Here is a 22767-nt window from a genome sequence, read left to right as displayed (position 1 = left end):
TGGATATTTTTTTTTGACTCAAACCAGCATTCTTGACAGTATTATTTCTCTAGACATGTATTTGTCGAGATTCTACATGACTCCTACCAAAACCCAAGATGTATTTAACCAAAAAAGGAAAAACAAATCATATTATGCAGCAGACAAATATCTAAACAGCAGTAAGAAACAAAAATCACAAAAAATCTTACAAGCTCAGGCACTCTTAAAGCGAAGCCCACCTCTGCGCCGTTTTTAATATATTAGGGAATAGAACAAGTAGAATGGCTGTTAAAATCTCCATCAACACATGGTGACATCTCGTCTCCATCCAGAGAATATACAATCCTTACATACCACCTGTTTACTACATGATGATAAAAAGAGTGATTTACATTAGGTCATTGAAATATATTGAGGGGAATTCCAAATAGTGCAATATCTTATGGGTACATCCACACAGATCGGAAAATTCAGCATCAAATCCAAACCAGAATCCACAAGAAAAGTGGAGTAAAAAAAAATAAATAATTATATATATATATATATATATATATATAATCAAACTCCCCTCCCATGGCACTACTAGCCTCCTGTGATGACTTTCCTGTGATTGACTGAAGCGGTCACATGGCACAAAAAGTCATCACAGGGGGCCGTCTGTACAGAGACCAGACGGTGGAAAAGGGAAGCGTGGCTATGGCAGCTCCAGGGGAGGTGAGTAGTGATATTTATTTTTAAACATTTGAGGAAAAAAATGTTTTTGGACTTATGCATTTTATTGCGGATACACAGCAAAATGTACAACAATTGGCTTTTGCTGCGGATTTTTCCACATAAATCTGAATAGGGAAAATCTGCAACAAATAAGCAACAGAAATTGACATGCTGTGGATTTAAAAACACACCAAAGTAGGTCAATCTCCACACAATTTGTTTTTTTGCAGCATGTGGATGAGACTTCGTAAAATCGTATTCACTTTGCTGCTTAGTACGCAACAGACCCCCCCCCCCCCCGCGCACAAATCCGCCATGTTTGAACACACCCTAAAAGGGACACTGAAACCCCCAGCAAATAGCTGATATCAGTGGGGAAGGTTCTGACCGTGCCCACATTTCCCCTGCAGCACTACATTGCCAGGCTGTCCGCCAGAGCAGAAGCTTTATCATTTCTTTCCACTTTCACTGAATTTAAAGGGATTGTCTGGTTTTGAAAACTCGCCTTCAAATTTCCTATAAGGGCATTCTGAGGTAATAGATTGAGAGTTCCTCATTCAGAACCCTCAGCCATTAGGTGGAGCGCAGAGTGGCTACAAAGAGTCTCTGTCCCTAAAGGACCTGGCAATACAGACTGCCCACAGATTTCAATGGTCACAATGTAATGTTCCATTTGCCCTATGGTGGCACAAAATTTAACACTTGCTGCCAGGTTCTTCCACAGATTACAGCTAATCGCTGGGGGTCCTAGAATCAGAATACCCTGTTATCAGCTATTTTTTTGTGGGACTTATTTAATAAAAAGGGAATGTCAAAAGTAAAGAATCCCTTTAAAGAGTATTTTGCATGTTAACTTAATTTAAAGAGGCTCTGTCGCTAGTTTAGAAGTGCCCTATCTCCTAAATAATCTGATCGGCGCTGTAATGTAAAGAACAGTTGTTTTTATTTTGAAAAACGATAATTTTTGAGCAAGTTATGAACAATTTTAGATTTATGCTAATTACTTCTTAATGACCAACTAGGCGTTTTTTAACTTTTTACCAAGTGGGCGTTGTAAAGAGAAGTGTATGACGCTGAGCAATCAGCGTCATACACTTCTCTCCATTCATGTCCAGCTTGTTTCAGTGCACAGCGTGATTTCGCAAGATCTTGCTGTGACGGGACTTCCTCCCACAGGTTATTCATCGGAGCGATGGAGGAGTCAACAGACATCACCTCCAGCCGTGCCAGGACGTTTTACCGAATCTGCAGCGGCTGGAGGCGATGCCTGTTCAGTCTTCCATGTCTCCGATGAAGAAACTGTGGGAGGAAGTCCTGTCACAGTGTGATCTCGCGAGATCACGCTGTGCAGTGCAACAAGCTGGACATGAATGAAGAGAAGTGTATGACACGGATTGGTCAGCGTCATACTCTTCTCTTTACAACGCCCACTTGGTAAAAAGTTAAAAACGCCCAGTTGGACATTAAGAACTAATTATCATAAATCTAAAATTGTTCATAACTTGCTCAAATTATCGTTTTTCAAAATAAAAAAACAGTTATCTACATTACAGCGCCGTTCAGATTAGGTAGGAGATATGGCACTCAAACTAGCGACAGCCTCTTTAAGACAGGTTTTCAAAAAACAATTGATAGAAAGCGAGCACCACAAATCACAGAAATTTTTTTTTTTAAGTCATACAAAAAGTTTTTATTAGCATATGTACACAATTTAATCTATTATACTTCTATTACAAACTTAATTACTTCAGATAGATAAGCTGGTTTCAAATAGTCCTTTAGTTCATCCTTGCTAACCCAAACATAGTCTCCTTTCTTCTTATTTGTGAGCAAGGATGTACTCTTGAGCAGAGCTTTGAAAAAGAACACCTTGGCACCCATCAGATCTTCATTTCGCATAGTTTTGGGGAATTTATACTTGTAAAAGCCACAAGGAGCATTTCCTAAGAAATAAGCCTCAATGCGATTTTCTGTTGAGACAAAATATTAACAGCTCTAGCAGATAGACAAACCTTTCACTTATATACAGGTGTTCCAGTAATATTTCTAGGAATACCTTGCCATATATATATATATATATATATATATATAGCGCAAGTGCCTCATAAACATGCATGCTTGAAACAACCCTCTACATTCAATCCTGTGTCTGCTTGTAAGACAACTGGCTGCAGATGGAGCCTCCCCTCTCTGTAGTAGTACACATTAAGCCCCACCCCCTTTGTGAAGCCCCACCCCTCAGCTGTTCACTGGCTAAAGATGGAATAGCTCAGCAGGAAATTAACCAGTGTTCTCTGGAGGATTTCTAAATGTTCCTTAAACCAACAGTGTGTTCCCTTATTATGTTTGTCATTTTGAAGTTTAGTGTTCCTTTAAAACTCTTGTTTAAAGAATATACTAGAACTATTACCAAATACATACACATTTACCACCTACTGGGGCACAAGAAAAGAAAAACAAATAAATACCTGACAAGTTAAAAAGAGCGCGCTCTGCCGTCTGCCTCATTGTTTCTCCAGTCTGCCACCCAATCTGGGGCAACATCCAGATATCTTCACTGCCAATCTTTTCTTTAACCAGCAGTATTAAATTATTTTCTAGCTTCCGGTTGAGTGACGTCCGATCATTCTTCTCATCTTCTTCTGTAACAAACGGAAAGTACAGTGAATATGCAGATTAAACAAAGCAATCTTATGCAATCTGTGCTAAAACTGGGGAAAAAAGGAGCCTCTTCTCTTGTTGATCTTATTCTTATCATTCGTAGAGCAGGACTTCATTCAATTTTTCAATTTATCTTCCCCTCCTTTTTAGCCCATGTAGAATAATACATTTGGGAAAAGGGACAGTGCTTAGGCTGTGCCACTGTAATGGAGTGCAGGCAATCTATGGAACGCTCCTTCAGTCAAATGCCACCCCCTGGCCAGCCAAAGATCAAGGAACAGGGCTAGAGGACGCTCATGATATCTGGCCAACACACTCTGCTGAACTTTTCAATTAAGGGAAGCCGTAAATAGACAAACATTTATTGTCAATGGAATAAAAGGAGAGGACTCTGCCCCATGATCTATGAAGTGATGATCTCCTCTGCACCAGCCACTTGAACGTACAATGTGGAGAATATAAATAAAGCTGCTTGAACCAGTCACCCAGCCGATGTCTGAGCCAACACAGTTCTAAAGTGCATAGTGACAAATGTTTGATGGTCTGAGGCAAAGCATTCCAAATGCAGCACCGAAGGAATCTTGGAGATGATTGAGGTTAGATGTGGAGCATAGCGAAGAGATATGTACAAGACTAAGCCTCCATGCAGACGACCGTATTTCTCATCCGTAATTACGGACCCATTCATTTCTATGGGCTACGGACACCTTTCCGTATTTTTACGGATGGGAGTCCGTGCCGAAGAAATTATAGAACACGTCCTTTTTTTGTCCGTAATTACGGCACGGACTCCCCATAGAAGTGCACGGACGGCTACGGTTGTGCATCCGTAGCTGTCCGTAATTACGAAAGCGTTACTATGCGATGCCAGGGGATTACCCAAGATTTCGCCCAGTTTTTTTTGCGGAGACGCAAATACGGATGCACTAAGAACCGTATTTACGTACACACTTCTGTATATGTGGATGATTTATAGATGGATGAAATCTACAGATGTGTGCATGGAGCCTAAGGGTATGTGCACACACAAAATCGGAAACATCTGAAAATACGGAGCTGTTTTGAAGGGAAAACAGCTCCTGATTTTCAGACGTTTTTTAATCAAACTCGTGTTTTTCGCTGCGTTTTTTCAATGAAAAATGGCTCCAAAAATATCCCAAGAAGTGACATGCACCGAACAGTTCAGAACAAAGGAATTAGCTCTGGTTCAGCCAACGCTTTAGTCAAAGCTAAATTTCACAAGTAGCGGGGGCATATGCTGAACTCTGGGCATCTTCTTGCCCCAGCTACTTTTGTGAGCATGAATAGCGTTATGGACGACGCGGTCACATTTGCTTTTATGCGACCATATGGACACTAGCTTTTCAAACAACTTATGCTGATCTAATAGTATTCCGGATATAGATCAACTTTGTAATTTTCTTACTGTCAAAATTTAGTTGTTTTACCCATGAAAATTGTGTGAAGTTACTGCCACTAGTTGTATCCCTTCCTATAACCCTCACTGTTGTCAAGCAAAATTCATCCCTAGTTACATAGCAGAATTGAAAAACTGCAGAAAGTGTGTGTGTGTGTGTGTGTGTGTGTGTGTGTGTGTGTGTGTGTGTGTGTGTGTATCGCTTTACTGCCTGTCCATAGAAGTCTTTGGCGGGAGGGGGGAGCAGGAACTGTGTGAGGCACACAGACACTGCCCATAGAAGTCTATAGAGGGGAAGGGGAGCACAGAGTCAGACTTTGCTCGTAGAAGTCTATAGAGATGGGAACAGGAAAACAGAGACACAGACACTGCTCATAGAATTCTATGGGGAGCAGGTGCAGAGTGAGTGAGAGACAGACAGAGACGCACAGGCGTGCTATAGCTTTTATTTATATATATATATATATATATATATATATATATATATATATATATATATATATAGTGTGTATGTGATACAGATGAGAGCAGGATTCTCCACTTTGTGCAGTGTATAGAAGACCTGGTCGCAGTTAGGCTGCACCCACTAGCGATAGAACCTGTATTGTATATATGTGACGTAGTGACTTCCTGCATTTTTGATCTTGCACTCCTCCCATTCTGCCCTGGGGTGAATTTAATAGTGATTTTGTAGTTTAAAGCTGGTTCCTGCCTTCCCCAAAGATATTCTGAAGGCTCAGACCCAGAATAGGGTGTATGTTCTTCGTAGGGACCGACCATATAAGCGAGGTCGCCTTGTCGTGGCAGGTGGGTTCACACAATTTGCTGAAAATAAGAACCTCACCATTGTAAGTAGATTCAGTAGCAATGCATATTTTGGGGCCTTGAGAAAGCGTGTACGCACGTGAAACGGCCGTAGGCTAATTCCACATCCTGACCAAGATGTTTGAATAAAGAAATTTTGTTGCAAGTCCGGTGAGGGCCTCGATATCGTCTATCCGTTTATTGCATATTTATTTATAGTGTTTTAGGGGCCATTGGTGTTCGCAGAGTACCGTCGCCATTTTCTTGTCTCACAGGCGTACTTGCACCTGTACATGTTTTTTTTTCATTGTGCTGATCCAAACACACACACACACACACACACACACACACACACACACACACACACATATATATTTATATTAGATAGAGATAGGAGAGCAGGATTCTCTTTGTGTGCAGAAGACATGATAGAAGTTAGGCTGCACCGACTAGAGATAGAATCTGCAGAGGGAAAAACTGCTAAATAATGCAGAATACAAGTCATATAGTGGCCAGAAATAGTGTTATTCCTCATGTACACACAGAACAGCTTCTTCTAAGTTATCTAAGAAGTTAGCTACACTTCACTGGGATATGATTTGATGTTCTGCTTAGGGGTATTACCTGTTACTCTTGCAGCAAGTTTCATTTGCTTCCATTTTTGTTCCCATGTATCTTCCAGGTCTTGTGCCATCACTATGTCCTGTTCTTCGTCATCAGAATCATACATGTCAGACTGCTTCCTCCGCAGACGCTCTGCATCTCTCATAATCTGAATCTCGTGATCTGAATACAAACTTTTCTCCAGGTCAATCTGAAATACATATGTAAAATAACCCAAAAGAAACTCTCACACTCTAGTCAAAGGCTACAATAGTCTTGTGTGTTACTTTGATAGTCCCCTTAGATCTGTAAGAGAGGACCTACAGCAGAAGCGTGGGACTGATGGGGGATCTACTTTTTGTGGATCTTGAGTTGGGTGACCTATTAGGGGACAAGTACATGTCGTGTACAAAAGACACCGCCGCAAATACTTTGCATGCCCCTTTTTCAGATGCATTAGTGCACTGTCCACATATAACCTTGCTATCAGCTGGTCAGAGGACGTCACTAGGTTATCCCTACAGAGAATTTACTAAAACTATCACTAAACCGGTTACACGGGCCAATACATACGAACGCTTGATTCCGTTTATTGCCCTGTGTAAACAAGGCAACAATCCGCCGAGGAACGAGCACATGCTTGTTCATCTGCTGATTGTATAGTTTCTGCAGCAGAAAATATTATCGTTGTGTCATTACAGGGAGATGAGCTGCCGACAAGATGGAAATGCATGAGGACGAGCGATCGTAGTAGAGATCGTAGTAACGATCACTTGTCCCCATACATTACTGATCACAGTGAAAGGAGCAAACGAGCGCCGATCAACTAGCGGTCTCATTGATCTGCAGACTTTTTCACAATTGGCCGGTGTAACCCTTAGGCCAAATTCAGGCGACTGTGGTATACCTCCAGGTGACGGCCATTAAAACTGCCTTCACAAGAACGCGTGTATTTCAATGGGGCCATTCACACGGCTGTTGCTTCAACGGACCATGTGAAGGGTCAGTTGAAAAATAGAAATTGTCCTATTTTGTTCCATTTTCACAGATCCCTTGACACTCAAGTCAACGGGGGATCCGTGAAAACGGGACCCGCACGGAGGCAAATTGGACGTTATTCATGTCCTAGTTTCCCTACGTTAGTCTGAATTCGGCCTTAGCCTGCTTTTAGATAAGCGTAATATAGGCACTTATTTGCGCTCGTACTATGGATGAAACACCCTGACCTTCTACGGGTCATCACAACCGGAGTTAGGCCCCATGTACACATCCGTAGATTTCATCCATCCATAAATACAGTACGTACATACGGCCTGTATGCATCCGTATATACAGATCCACAAAAAAACGGACGAATCTTGGGTAATCCCCTGGCGTCGCATAGCAATGCTTCCGTATTTACAGACGTAATTATGATGATACAGGAAAAAGGACCACCGGCGCTGCTAAAAGGGATGTCGAGGCAAGGAAATTGAGTAATAATTGTTTATTGGAAGAGAAGGGGCTACGCGTTTCGACGCCGGACGGGCGTCTTCATCAGGCCAATACACATTGTGCGATGCACGCACGTTTAAATACACAGTGGAATGAGGACTAATTAACATTCAAACACAAAAGAACCGCCAATGCGGGCGGGTCAGAGGTCAGACGATATAGATTGCATAAACGTCTTCATGCAAAGGCACAAACACCATCACAACAAAACATGTTTAAAACACTAATGGTATTTTCATAAAAAAGACGCATACATATCATATGGTTAATTCAGATAAAATTGCAAAAACAACAGTAGCATGTTAGGAAGAAATATACTGTCAGAAAACACAATTATTAAAAGTATTTGTATTAAATAAGCTCACCCTACGTACACTAGATGTTGATACGAGATAAAAGGCGAAATATGCAGGATGTGTTAAAAAGAAGGATTACCGTAATGTTAAAAGAAATTGCATGGCGTCCCTAAGTACCTAGGTAACGCAAGAAATACGGTGGCCGAAATGGGACATATGGACTAAATGAACCGCATGGTGGAACGCAAAAATGACCTCACACAATCACATGGGCAATGAGCCGCAAGGTGAAGCGCAAGAATCCAAAAACAACGCCGGAGCACTATGGACAGAGAAGACTAAAAAATGTGAGTAATAAAATTACTAAGGAGCTGTAATTATATATGAATATAAAATTGCAATAAACTTAAGGCCTCATTCACACGGCAGGGTTTCCCGGCCGGGTGCCGGCCGTTCATAAATCGGCCGGCACCCGGCTGCATTAGGAATGATAGACCCCTAATGGGGCTATTCACACGACCGATTTTTTGACGGCCGGGAAATCCGGCCGTCAAAAAATAGGACATGCTCTATCTTTGCCCGGGCGCCCGGCTCCCATAGAAGTCTATGGGGCCGGGTATTACACGGCCATCACCGGAATGTGTTCCGATTGATGGCCGGGTTTCCCGGTGCTTGCGCTCTATCTCCTCCTCCTCACAGCGCAGAGTGCATGTGAGGAGGAGGAGTTGATGCCATTCTGACGAATAGCATCGCTGTACACTGTGTTGCAGGGCCGGGGTGTACAGCAGGTGGAGGGAGCGCTGCGCTGGCTCCCTTCCCCTGCTTGTTAAAAGCACACTGGCTCGGCGACACCTTCGATGGCGCCGCTAGTAGCAGCAGCTGATGCTGCTGCGGCTGCTACTACTGCAGCGACGCCACTATAGCAGAGCAGGGAGGTATCTCCCCGCTCTGCTATGTGCTAGCCGCACTTTAGCTCCTTAAAGGAGCGGAATCCCCGTGTTTTCGGGGATTCCGCTCCTGGACAGAGCGCTTGATGTCTCTGTCCATATCTGGGCAGTGACATCAGGGGAAACTCCTGAAGCGGAATCCCCGAACACATGGGGATTCCCCTTCAGGAGCTGCCGCTGATGTCACTGTCCGGATCTGCCCGGCCCGGCACGGATGCATAACTTTATGCAAACCGGCCGGGCAGAATGGCCGATTTTACCGGCCGGCACTCGGGCTCGGGAACGACCCGGTCGTGTGAATCCCGCCTAAATGAAAATTACTACATTCGTTACATTTATGGTAAATTTCTTTCATTAAGTAAAATTTCACTCTTTACAAAAACATTGTATAGGTGCATTGGAAAAAAACGGAAGACCATCTATATTCAAAACTCGTATATGATATTACTTAAATCATAGGAGAAATAGTACACTTATATCTGGTATGCGGAAAAAAAATGTTTTTTTATTTTTTATATATATATAATTTCAAAATTATTCTAAAGACGTTTCAGTAAGGTCGTTTAGACCACTAGGGTGTAAAGTCTCAAGTTTAAAAATCCAGAAATTTTCTCTCTGCTTTAACCTATTAAACCTATTTGGCACATCCACTGGGATTTGTTCAATTGGTGTCACGACTATATTTTCAAAGTTACACTTGTGTTTAAATGCACAATGGCGGGACACACTGTGTTTAAGGAAACCCTGCCTGACATTAAAACGATGTTTATTAACCCGATTTCTCAGCGTTTGGGTGGTCCGACCCACATATTGTAAACCACATGTACAGTGTAGCAAATAGACCACATAAGAGCTCCCACAGTCAAAATGATTTTTAATGGGAAATATTGCACTAGTTTTAAATGAGGAAAATTCCAACACTTTGTCAGAGATATTATCACAACAAAGGCATCTCTTATGCCCACAGGAAAAAGACCCCTTATTTCTCAATGGAGGATCTACAGTTTTCTTTTTATTATTAGACAGTTTGCTAGGTGCTAATAGGTTCCTCAATGTTTTAGATCTTCGGAATGTAATTAGCGGTTTTGCTGGGAGCAATGGTTTAAGAAAAGGATCACTAGTCAAAATATGCCAATGTTTCGAAAAAATAGACCTAATGTGTTTGCTACCTTTATTAAAAGACGTAATAAAATTTAAATTATATTCACTTGATTTGACTTTGTTACTGTCGGTAACATTAGGTGCTGTTGTTTGGATGCATTCGAGTTCTGTCATGCCCCTAGCTCTTAATTCTGCCCCCTTAATCAGACTCCTAGGAAAACCTTTTTCTATAAACCTTTTATTTAGGATACCACACTCTCTATTAAAACTGAAATCGTCAGAACAATTCTTTTATTCTGCGGTATTGGCCAAAAGGGACATTTTTAAGCCAAGGTGTGTAATGCGCACTCATGAAATCCAAATAGCTGTTTACGTCAACACTTTTGAAATGGGTATTAGTAGAAAAATGACTGCCATTATTAGTAATCGTAAGATCTAAAAAGTCAATAGTGGTTCCCGAGAATGTATGCGTAAAATTGAGACCGAAATTATTATTATTTAAAAGATCTATAAAAGCATTGGCAGCAATTACGTCTCCTTTCCAAATAAAAAATAAATCGTCAATGTAACGTTTATAAAAGACGATATTATTGGTAAAATTATGTACATTCATAATATGGGATTCCTCAAAACAACCCATGTAAAGGTTTGCGTAGGACGGTGCGAAACGCGACCCCATTGCACACCCCTTTATCTGTCTATAAAATTGATTATCAAATGTAAAAGCATTATGTGTTAGAATAAAATCAATGCATTCAATGATAAAATTAAGCTGCTTATTTGAAAAACGGAGGTCTGATGTAAGAAATTAAGAGATAGCTTCCATACCCTGTGTGTGTGGAATATTGGTATATAAAGAGGTCACATCAGCAGTTCAAAAACTCAAATCAGATATATCACAGTTGGTTTGCAATTCAAAAAGATCCCTAATCAAATGAGTGGAATCTTTGAGGAAGGAAGGTAATTTCAAAACAAACGATTGAAGGTGAATATCAACGAAATGAGACAAATTATTAGTAAGGGATCCTATTCCAGAGATTATAGGTCTACCCGGAGGATTTAACAAGGACTTATGTATTTTTGGGAGATGATACATAAAAGGGGTAGCAGGAAAAGGCACAGTAAGAAAACTCCTCTCTTTTTTGTTTAGTAAATCATCATTGAAGGCCGACTCAATGAGGGTTTTGTATTCATGCTTATACTTAGGAATGGGATTAAAAGTGAGCTTTTCATAAAATAATGTGTCCGAAAGTAATCTCAAAGCTTCATTAACATAATCTCCTCTATCTTGTACCACGATACCACCCCCTTTATCCGCAGAGCGTATGACTATATCAGACATTTTTTGGAAATTTCTCAGTGAATTGCGCTGAGATTTAGACAAGTTATCAGGAATATTGGAAAATTGTTCTATAGTCTTAAATTCGTTGCTAATCAAATTTGAAAATATTTCAATTGCCGGACCCCGATGATGGAGAGGATAAAATCCGGACTTGGGTTGTACATTGGTTCTCACAGGCAAAGTCTTATCTAATGGAATAGTAACAGGAAGGGGCACAGAGGGAGATATTGAAAAATGACGCTGTAGGGTCAATTTACGCAAAAATTTATTAAGATCCATAAACAAGTCGAATTTGTCAGGGGAAGAAGTGGGGCAGAAGGATAATCCTTTAGAAAGTAAACTAAGTTCATTGTCATTAAAAATGTGTTTTGATAAATTGAAGATTTTTACTGAGTCAGCCTGTATTTTCTCTTTGGTGATAGGGGTAGGGTCCTTGTGATGACTTCTACCCCCTCTGCAACCTCTGAATCTACTTCTAGTTTTCTTTTGGATGAGAATTTTTGAATTTTTTGGAAATAAGTACTGATGTTCTGGGTCTTTGGATGATGAGATGTTAGTAGATTGCCGTCCAGAGATGGAAAGCTGGGACTGATGGGGGGCATTGTGAGGTGAGCGGACAGGCCTAAAAAAGAACTAGTAAGGTTAGTAGAATCAGGGAAAAAGATAAGATCGTCAGAAGGGGCATGTGAAACCGATGGAATGGGGTAGATAGTAGGTAAGTTGGAACAAGGGGGATTGGTGGAACATACAGTAATGTCTATGGAATCATTAAAAATAGAAGTGTCAGATGAGAAACCAGGAGGTGTATCTGGAATGAGATTTAGTAATTTTAGATGTGCATCTAAATCATGAGACCTAAATGCATGCTGCGGAATTGTCCCCAGAGGCAATGAGTAAGGTATATGTTTGATATGAGGAACCAATATACTAGGACTAGATAACGAATGAGGGACTGCCTTAATTGGACTAGCCAAAAGTGGTATCTTGGAAGAAGAAGCACAGTTGGTTGTAGCTGAGTGATCAAATCTGGGTTTGGGCCGCCTAGGGGAAAAATACTCCCTAGTGCCTTACTTATGATCTAGTCTGGATAATGCAGTAGCATAATTGTCACGGTTTTCACGTTTTGGCAAGGGTCCTTTAGTGAATAGAGGTACACCTATTATTTTATTTGGTATTTTGGGAGTGTTAATAGGAGGGAATAGTTTGGTGGTCAAAGGACGTGTGTAGGTCCAATCTCCAAGTTTATTATTTAAATAATCTTTCCTATCCCTTTCAAGTTTACGCATTTTTTTGGAGATAAGTGTTTTTTCAAAGACTTTCAATCGATCCAAAATAGAGTATTCTAGTTTTTTAAAATCAGGGTGATGACAGAAAGGATCAAAATGGCTAATAAGACCCTCTATGGGAGAGGCAAGTGCTAGGCATAGTTCAGACCTTTTATATACCAGGCGATCCATAAATCCCATGCTACAGTGTTCAATATAGTTGAACCAATTATCACTAAAATCCTGGTCAGCAGGATAAGGTGAATTGAAAAAAAGTCTCAGACCCCTAGGGGCCATCTTCTCAGATGTATATAAGTTCAAAAAATAACAGTCTATGCTGTGAAAAGCTTCTTCTTTGAGCATATCCTCCAAACGTAAAAAAAGTTCAGTCATAATTTTGGTTTGTTCCAGGTCTATAGGTTCATTCGATAATGTTGTGTCAACAGAGCTAGAGTTCACACTTGTCATTTGTGTTATCAAAGAATCACAGGATTTTCCCCTCATCGCAATAGATTCCAACATGACCGTGCAGAAAGGTAAACACAAAAAAGGTCTTATAAGTCGCAGAACGATTTCTTACGACAGTACTGTGGGTTCTGTGAATGAAATAATTAATTAGGCAGCCTGTGTCCAAGGATCTACACAGCGGTGACTGTATCCAATAGTAGAAATCCTTGAAGGACCCGAGACGAAACACCCACGGACTTGGTGTGACAATCGCCCAGCACAATGTACTATTGAGGAAGAAAAAAGGAGACACGGCGCCACATAGTGCAATAAAGCGAGGGAGTATTGTGAGCAATGTAATAAAAGAAAATTGCTCACCTTAGGTAATGGATACCAATAGGTATCACAAAAGCCATAACCTGCAGCCAGGTCCGTGCACATGCAAAACCGGTTTTGCTGTCAAGGTAAGTAATTATGATGATACAGGAAAAAGGACCACCGGCGCTGCTAAAAGGGATGTAGAGGCAAGGAAATTGAGTAATAATCGTTTATTGGAAGAGAAGGAGCTACGCGTTTCGACGCCGGACCGGCGTCTTCATCAGGCCAATACACATTGTGCGATGCACGCACGTTTAAATACACAGTGAAATGAGGACTAATTAACATTCAAACACAAAAGAACTGCCAATGCGGGCGGGTCAGAGGTCAGACGATATAGATTGCATAAACGTCTTCATGCAAAGGCACAAACACCATCACAACAAAACATGTTTAAAACACTAATGGTATTTTCATAAAAAAGACGCATACATATCATATGGTTAATATCGTCTTTTATAAACGTTACATTGACGATTTATTTTTTATTTGGAAAGGAGACGTAATTGCTGCCAATGCTTTTATAGATCTTTTAAATAATAATAATTTCGGTCTCAATTTTACGCATACATTCTCGGGAACCACTATTGACTTTTTAGATCTTACGATTACTAATAATGGCAGTCATTTTTCTACTAATACCCATTTCAAAAGTGTTGACGTAAACAGCTATTTGGATTTCATGAGTGCGCATTACACACCTTGGCTTAAAAATGTCCCTTTTGGCCAATACCGCAGAATAAGAAAGAATTGTTCTGACGATTTCAGTTTTAATAGAGAGTGTGGTATCCTAAATAAAAGGTTTATAGAAAAAGGTTTTCCTAGGAGTCTGATTAAGGGGGCAGAATTAAGAGCTAGGGGCATGACAGAACTCGAATGCATCCAAACAACAGCACCTAATGTTACCGACAGTAACAAAGTCAAATCAAGTGAATATAATTTAAATTTTATTACGTCTTTTAATAAAGGTAGCAAACACATTAGGTCTATTTTTTCGAAACATTGGCATATTTTGACTAGTGATCCTTTTCTTAACCCCTTAAGGACGCAGCCTAGTTTTGGCCTTAAGGCTCAGAGCCCATTTTTCAAATCTGACATATTTCACTTTATGTGGTAATTACGTCAGAATGCTTAAACCTACCCAAGCGATTCTGAGATTGTTTTCTCGTGACACATTGGGCTTCATGTACGTGGTAAAATTTGGTCGATATATTCAGTGTTTATTGGTGAAAAATTGCAAAATGTAGAGAAAATTTTGAAAAAATTGCATTTTTCAGAATTTATATGTATCTGCTTGTAGAACAGACGGTTATACCACCCAAAATAGTTACTAGTTCACATTTCCCATATGTCTACTTTAGATTGGCATCGTTTTTTGAACATTCTTTTATTTTTCTTGGACGTTACAAGGCTTAGAACATAAACAGCAATTTCTCATATTTTTAAGAAAATTTCAAAAGCCTTTTTTTAAGGTACCTCTTGAGTTCTGAAGTGGCTTTGTGGGGCCTATGTATTAGAAACCCTGATAAAACACCCCATTTTAAAAACTAGACCCCTCAAAGTATTCAAAACACCAGTTAGAAAGTTTTTTAACCCTTCAGGCATTTCACAGGAATTAAAGCAAAGTGAAGATGATATTTGAAAATTTCATTTTTCTTGCTGAATTTCAATTTTATTCATTTTTTTTTCTGTAACACAGAAGGTTTTACCAGAGAAACACTACTAAAAATTTATTTTCCAGATTCTGCAGTTTTTAGAAATGTCCCACATGTGGTCCTACTGCGCTCGTGGACTAAAACACAAGCCCTAGAAGCAAAGAAGCACCTAGTGCATTTTGAGTCCTCTTTTTTATTAGAATATATTTTAGGCAGCATGCCAGGTTTGAAGAGGTGTTGAGGTGTCAAAACAGTAGGAATCCCCCAATAGTGACCCCATTTTGGAAACTACACCCCTCAAGGAATTCATTTAGGGTTGTTGTTACCATTTTGACCGCACAGTTTTTTCACAGCACGTATTTGAATTGGGCTCTGAAATGAAAAAAATGTCATTTTTTCCAATAAAATGTCATTTGTGATCAAAATTTCTTATTTTCACAGGGAACAAAATACCCCATTTTGTTGCCCAATTTGTCCTTAGTGTGGCAATACCCCATTTGTGGTGATAAACTGCCGTTTGGGCCCATGGGAGGGCTCAGAAGGAAAGGAGCGCTGTGTGTTCTTTGGAGTACAGATTTTGCTGGATTGGTTTTCGGGTGCCATGTCGCATTTGCAGAGCCCCAGAGGTATCAAAGCAATAGAAACCCACCACAAATTACCCCATTTTGGAAACTAAACCCCTCAAGGAATTCATTTATGGGTGTTGTGACCATTTTGACCCCATAGTTTTTTCACAGAACTTATTTGAATTGGGCTGGGAATGAAAACCAAATTATTTTTTTCAAATAATATGTAGTTTTGGCTGAAAATTTCTTATTTTCACAAGAAACAAAATACCCCATTCTGTTGCGCAATTTGTTCTGAGTGCCGCAATACCCCATTTGTTGTGATAAACTGCCGTTTGGGCCCATGGGAGGGCTCAGAAGGAAAGGACCACCATTTGGCCTACTGGGGATTTTCTAGTGCGAAGTCATGTTTGCAGAAGCCCCTGAGGTACCAGTACAGTTGAAACCCGCAAGAAGTGACCCCGTTTTAAAAACTACACCCTTAAGGCATTCATCTAGAGGTGTAGTGAGCATTTTGACCGGAGACCTACACCCCATAAACTGTAATGTGGGTTCGCCCGGGTATGGCAATACCCTACATGTGGCTGTTATCAGCTGCCTGGACACACAGCAGGGCCCAGAGGGGAAAGACGAGGGGGGATAAGCTGTGTGGAGTGCATCAGGGTAAGTAAAATTGGGGTAAATTCTAAACCAAGGGATGTATGATAAATTTTAAAACACTCTTTCATACAGAGCTCTGGTTATTCGGGACACGTGTCACATTGATATATTGTGTCATCCATTATCGCCCTCTTATAGCAGACTTTGCACCTCTTTTGACTTTTTCCCTTCTTGCCAGTTTGGGGAACTTCTCCTGGAAAGTGTTGCCCTGGTACGATGTGTGTGGCCCCGCTTCCAGAAGTACTGGGTGCCCCCCCTTCTTGGTCCCTAAAGATTAGGTTCTTGATAATCACCTCTTGAAATTCCAGGAAAGTTCCTGTCTGGCCTGCACATCGACGTAGCACGTACGCATTGTACAAAGCCATCTGTATGATGTGCCCGGCCAGCTTCTTATACCACACCGCATGGCGCTGTAGGGCTTCAGGGCTTGATCTTACAAGTCCATCCCTCCCATGTACCTATTGTAGTCCAGGATGCAGTCTGGTTTGGTGGTGGCCTTTCCTTCATATATCCTAAACCTGTAGGTATACACTGATGCACTCTCACAGCTTATACATCTTCACGCCATACCTTGCCCTCTTACCCGGCAGGTACTGGCGGAATTGAACCCTCCCTTTAAAATGTACCAGGGACTCATCAATAGAAATACACTTCTCGGGGGTGTATGCTTGGGAAAACCGGGCACGAGAACGGTCTAATAGGGGTCTCCGTTTATACAAACGGTCAAAGCTGGGGTCATCTCGGAGTGGGCATGGCTCATTATCAGTATAATGTAAGAAGCGAAGTATTGCCTCATTTATTTATTTTTTTAGGTACCAGTTCAGTTCTGAAGTTGCTTTGAGGGGCCCATATATTAGAAACCCCTATCAAATACCACATTTTAGAAACTAGACCCCTCAAAGTATTCACAACAGCATTTAGAAAGTTTATGAATCCTTTAGGTGTTTCACAAAAATTTAGAGCAAAGTAGAGGTGAAATTTACATTTTTTTTTGTCAGAAAATCCGCTTCATACCATTTTTTTTATAACACAAAAGGATTTATCAGTGAAACGCAAATTAATACTTATTGCCCAGATTCTGCAGTTTTGAGAAATATCCCACATGTTGCCCTACTGCGGTAATGGACTGAAGCGCTGGCCTCCAAAGCAAAGGAGCACCTGGTGGATTTTGAAGCCTCTTTTTTATTAGGCACCATGTCCGGTTTGAAGAGGTCTTGTGGTGCCAAAACATTGGGAACCCCCCAAAAGTGACCCCTTTTTGGAAACTAGACCCCTTGAGGAATCCATTGTAGTTTTCTTGGGGTGCATGCGGCTTTTTGATCAGTTTTTATTCTATTTTTAGGTGGCGTGGTGACTAAAAAACAGCAATTGTACGATTGTTTTTTTTTTTCCTTTTTTTTTTTACAGCGTTCACCGTGCGCTATAAATGACATATTCACTTTATTCTGCGGGGCGATACGATTACGGCGATACCAGATGTTTATAGTTTTTTTTATGTCTTATGGCGTTTGCACAATAAAATACATTTTGTAAACAATCATTCACTTTTTGTGTTCCTTATTCTAAGCGCCAGAACTTTTTTATTTTTTAATCAATAAAGCCGTGCGAGGACTTATTTTTTGCGTAACGAACTGTAGTTTCGATCAGTACCATTTTTAGGTACATGCGACTTTTTGATCTCTTTTTGTTCCATTTTTTGGGAGGTGAAGTGACCAAAGAATTGTGATTGTGGTTCGGTTTATTATTATTTTATTTTACGGCGTTCACCGTGCGGGATAAATAACGAAGTAATTTTGTAGTTCAGGCCGTTACGGACGCGGCGATACCAATTATGTATAGTTTATGTGTTTGTTTATATATTTTTATTAATAATAAAGGACTGATGAGGGAAAAAGGGGGGATTTTTACTTTTATTACTTTTAAATCTTTTATTTTCTTATTTTTACACATCTTTTTTTAACTTTTTTTTTACTTTATTACTTTGTCCCACTAGGGGACATGAGGGCAGGGGGCTCTGATCGCTATTCTAATACACTGCACTACATGCGTAGTGCAGTGTATTAGAGCTGTCAGCTACTCACTGACAGCAAGCATAGTGGGTCCTGACGTTGTCATGACCCACTAGGCTTCCGTCTATGGCATAGCCGGACGCCATTGTTTGGTGTCCGGTTGCCATAGTCACCATCGCCGGACGCTATCGCGTAGCTGGCCGGCGATGGCAGCTTAACCCCTAAAAAGTCGCGATCTCTATAGAACGCGGCTTTTAAGGGGTTAATCAGCGGGGACACAGCGATCGGTCCCCGCTGTAGGAGCTGTGACAGCTGCTGAACAAGACAGCAGCGTCACAGCTCCTGTATGTGTCGGGAGGACGGCCGAAACGGCCGTTATTCCCGAGACGTACTATTACGGCATGGAGCGCGAACGATACAGCTGCCATGACGTAATAGTACGTCAAGGAGCGGGAAGGGGTTAAACCATTGCTCCCAGCAAAACCGCTAATTACATTCCGAAGATCTAAAACATTGAGGAACCTATTAGCACCTAGCAAACTGTCTAATAATAAAAAGAAAACTGTAGATCCTCCATTGAGAAATAAGGGGTCTTTTTCCTGTGGGCATAAGAGATGCCTTTGTTGTGATAATATCTCTGACAAAGTGTTGGAATTTTCCTCATTTAAAACTAGTGCAATATTTCCCATTAAAAATCATTTTGACTGTGGGAGCTCTTATGTGGTCTATTTGCTACACTGTACATGTGGTTTACAATATGTGGGTCGGACCACCCAAACGCTGAGAAATCGGGTTAATAAACATCGTTTTAATGTCAGGCAGGGTTTCCTTAAACACAGTGTGTCCCGCCATTGTGCATTTAAACACAAGTGTAACTTTGAAAATATAGTCGTGACACCAATTGAACAAATCCCAGTGGATGTGCCAAATAGGTTTAATAGGTTAAAGCAGAGAGAAAATTTCTGGATTTTTAAACTTGAGACTTTACACCCTAGTGGTCTAAACGACCTTACTGAAACGTCTTTAGAATAATTTTGAAATTATATATATATAAAAAATAAAAAAACATTTTTTTTCCGCATACCAGATATAAGTGTACTATTTCTCCTATGATTTAAGTAATATCATATACGAGTTTTGAATATAGATGGTCTTCCGTTTTTTTCCAATGCACCTATACAATGTTTTTGTAAAGAGTGAAATTTTACTTAATGAAAGAAATTTACCATAAATGTAACGAATGTAGTAATTTTCATTTAGGCGGGATTCACACGACCGGGTCGTTCCCGAGCCCGAGTGCCGGCCGGTAAAATCGGCCATTCTGCCCGGCCGGTTTGCATAAAGTTATGCATCCGTGCCGGGCCGGGCAGATCCGGACAGTGACATCAGCGGCAGCTCCTGAAGGGGAATCCCCATGTGTTCGGGGATTCCGCTTCAGGAGTTTCCCCTGATGTCACTGCCCAGATATGGACAGAGACATCAAGCGCTCTGTCCAGGAGCGGAATCCCCGAAAACACGGGGATTCCGCTCCTTTAAGGAGCTAAAGTGCGGCTAGCACATAGCAGAGCGGGGAGATACCTCCCTGCTCTGCTATAGTGGCGTCGCTGCAGTAGTAGCAGCCGCAGCAGCATCAGCTGCTGCTACTAGCGGCGCCATCGAAGGTGTCGCCGAGCCAGTGTGCTTTTAACAAGCAGGGGAAGGGAGCCAGCGCAGCGCTCCCTCCACCTGCTGTACACCCCGGCCCTGCAACACAGTGTACAGCGATGCTATTCGTCAGAATGGCATCAACTCCTCCTCCTCACATGCACTCTGCGCTGTGAGGAGGAGGAGATAGAGCGCAAGCACCGGGAAACCCGGCCATCAATCGGAACACATTCCGGTGATGGCCGTGTAATACCCGGCCCCATAGACTTCTATGGGAGCCGGGCGGCCGGGTGCCCGGGCAAAGATAGAGCATGTCCTATTTTTTGACGGCCGGATTTCCCGGCCGTCAAAAAATCGGTCGTGTGAATAGCCCCATTAGGGGTCTATCATTCCTAATGCAGCCGGGTGCCGGCCGATTTATGAACGGCCGGCACCCGGCCGGGAAACCCTGCCGTGTGAATGAGGCCTTAAGTTTATTGCAATTTTATATTCATATATAATTACAGCTCCTTAGTAATTTTATTACTCACATTTTTTAGTCTTCTCTGTCCATAGTGCTCCGGCGTTGTTTTTGGATTCTTGCGCTTCACCTTGCTGCTCATTGCCCATGTGATTGTGTGAGGTCATTTTTGCGTTCCACCATGCGGTTCATTTAGTCCATATGTCCCATTTCGGCCACCGTATTTCTTGCGTTACCTAGGTACTTAGGGACGCCATGCAATTTCTTTTAACATTACGGTAATCCTTCTTTTTAACACATCCTGCATATTTCGCCTTTTATCTCGTATCAACATCTAGTGTACGTAGGGTGAGCTTATTTAATACAAATACTTTTAATAATTGTGTTTTCTGACAGTATATTTCTTCCTAACATGCTACTGTTGTTTTTGCAATTTTATCTGAATTAACCATATGATATGTATGCGTCTTTTTTATGAAAATACCATTAGTGTTTTAAACATGTTTTGTTGTGATGGTGTTTGTGCCTTTGCATGAAGACGTTTATGCAATCTATATCGTCTGACCTCTGACCCGCCCGCATTGGCGGTTCTTTTGTGTTTGAATGTTAATTAGTCCTCATTCCACTGTGTATTTAAACGTGCGTGCATCGCACAATGTGTATTGGCCTGATGAAGACGCCGGTCCGGCGTCGAAACGCGTAGCCCCTTCTCTTCCAATAAACAATTATTACTCAATTTCCTTGCCTCGACATCCCTTTTAGCAGCGCCGGTGGTCCTTTTTCCTGTATCATCATAATTACTTACCTTGACAGCAAAACCGGTTTTGCATGTGCACGGACCTGGCTGCAGCTTATGGCTTTTGTGATACCTATTGGTATCCACTACCTAAGGTGAGCAATTTTCTCTTATTACATTGCTCACAATACTCCCTCGCTTTATTGCACTATGTGGCACCGTGTCTCCTTTTTTCTTCCTCAATAGTATTTACAGACGGCCACAGATGACTTCTATGGGGTGTCCATGCCATAATTACAGACAAAAAAAAAAGGACATGTTCTATAATTTCTCCGGCACGGACACCCATCCGTAAAAATATGGAAAAAAAGTGTCCGTAGCCCATAGAAATGAATGGGTCCGTAATTACGGATGAAAAGTACGGTCATGTGCATGGGGCCTTAAAGCACCATCAAGTTATATTGTGCTATAATTTCGGAGGTCTAGCCTTTGAATCCATAAGACCGTCGAAAAAAAGCACCCGTATTACGCTTATATGAAAGCGGCCTTAAAAAGGGAGTCTGTCATAACTATTTGCCCCCCCCCCCCCACCACCGCTAATACCCTTAGATAGGGGTAGCGGAGACCTACGGCAGCAATCTGACGGACGCCACACTGGGGAAATCACTTTTTACTCCTCGGCGACGTATGCTTAGAAGATGTGAAGTGCACGGCTTCTCCGCTGTAATCCCTCCAATCAACTCGAGCGGCGGATTTTGGATTGCACAGCGTTCGAGTTTAAAGTGTACCTCCACTTGTGATCTTGTGACTGACCTGACATTGGGCATGGAGAGAGACCCCTGCACACTTGGTGATAGTTGCCGTGGCAACCATATGAACTCCTAGAGAGTATTGTGCACAGGTCCTATCATATAGAATTGGATTTGGGACCTGGTCACCATACTTTGTGGGCAACGTACGAATGCCACCACAACTATCACCCAGCGTGCCGGAGTGTCTCTCCATGACGATGTCAGGTCAGGCGGGGGTCACAAGTGGCAGTAGTTATCATAGGTCATGGATGGATCTGACCGTAATCCCATTGAAGAACTCTGAAGACAGTCTTTACCTGCTGCCATAATGGCTGATAACTGGGAACAATAGATTGCATTAAACCGCACAGCACATTGGCAGAAGTTTAGGTAGGAGCCCCTAGTAACATGGGGGAAGGGTTGTGACACTTCTGTACCTGCTTGAGCAGCTCCTCCACCTCCTGCTGAATAGGAGTCTTGCTGTGAGAAAGCACTGCCGGTCTCTTTAAGCACACAGCCCCGTGCAGCCTCCATGGCGACCCCGCGCTCCCAGTTCCAGAAGACAAGCCCCTGCATCCCGCAACCGAAGCCCGCAATACCAATGTCCTACATGACAGCACGCCGGTCACCAGCCTGCTTACAGGCGCAGCCATATTGGGAACACGTGATGTCACCACGCTACTGACAGCGCTATACGAAATAACGAACTTTACAGGGAGGAAGGGGTGGAAATGGTTTTATATGAGTAAACATGACATCTTTTTTATGGAAAAGTAATTTGTAAGTATTTTCTAA

General features: G+C 41.6%; 2 protein-coding genes across 2 annotated transcripts in view; one reads left to right on the top strand and one right to left on the bottom strand.

Moving 5' to 3' along the window:
• Positions 1 to 2365: 2365 nt before the first annotated feature.
• MRPL46 (mitochondrial ribosomal protein L46) lies at positions 2366 to 22685 on the bottom strand. The gene is made up of 4 exons (XM_075858194.1): positions 22410 to 22685; positions 6203 to 6392; positions 3165 to 3338; positions 2366 to 2666 (listed from the first exon to the last, which is right to left on the bottom strand). The coding sequence occupies exons 1-4, from the start codon at positions 22623 to 22625 to the stop codon at positions 2416 to 2418; spliced, it is 831 nt and encodes a 276-aa protein (XP_075714309.1). The 5' UTR covers positions 22626 to 22685; the 3' UTR covers positions 2366 to 2415.
• The window catches only part of MRPS11 (mitochondrial ribosomal protein S11), a 29930-nt gene continuing 29711 nt past the window's right edge, over positions 22549 to 22767 (top strand). Inside the window, exon 1 of the mRNA XM_075858198.1 lies at positions 22549 to 22752. Within this exon, the coding sequence (XP_075714313.1) occupies positions 22724 to 22752 (29 nt within the window). The 5' untranslated portion in view covers positions 22549 to 22723. The remainder of the gene's footprint in view (positions 22753 to 22767) is intronic.

The sequence above is a fragment of the Rhinoderma darwinii genome, chromosome 3 (assembly GCF_050947455.1).
Source record: "Rhinoderma darwinii isolate aRhiDar2 chromosome 3, aRhiDar2.hap1, whole genome shotgun sequence".
Lineage (NCBI taxonomy): Eukaryota > Metazoa > Chordata > Amphibia > Anura > Rhinodermatidae > Rhinoderma > Rhinoderma darwinii.
This window is presented reverse-complemented; position numbering and strand designations above follow the sequence as displayed.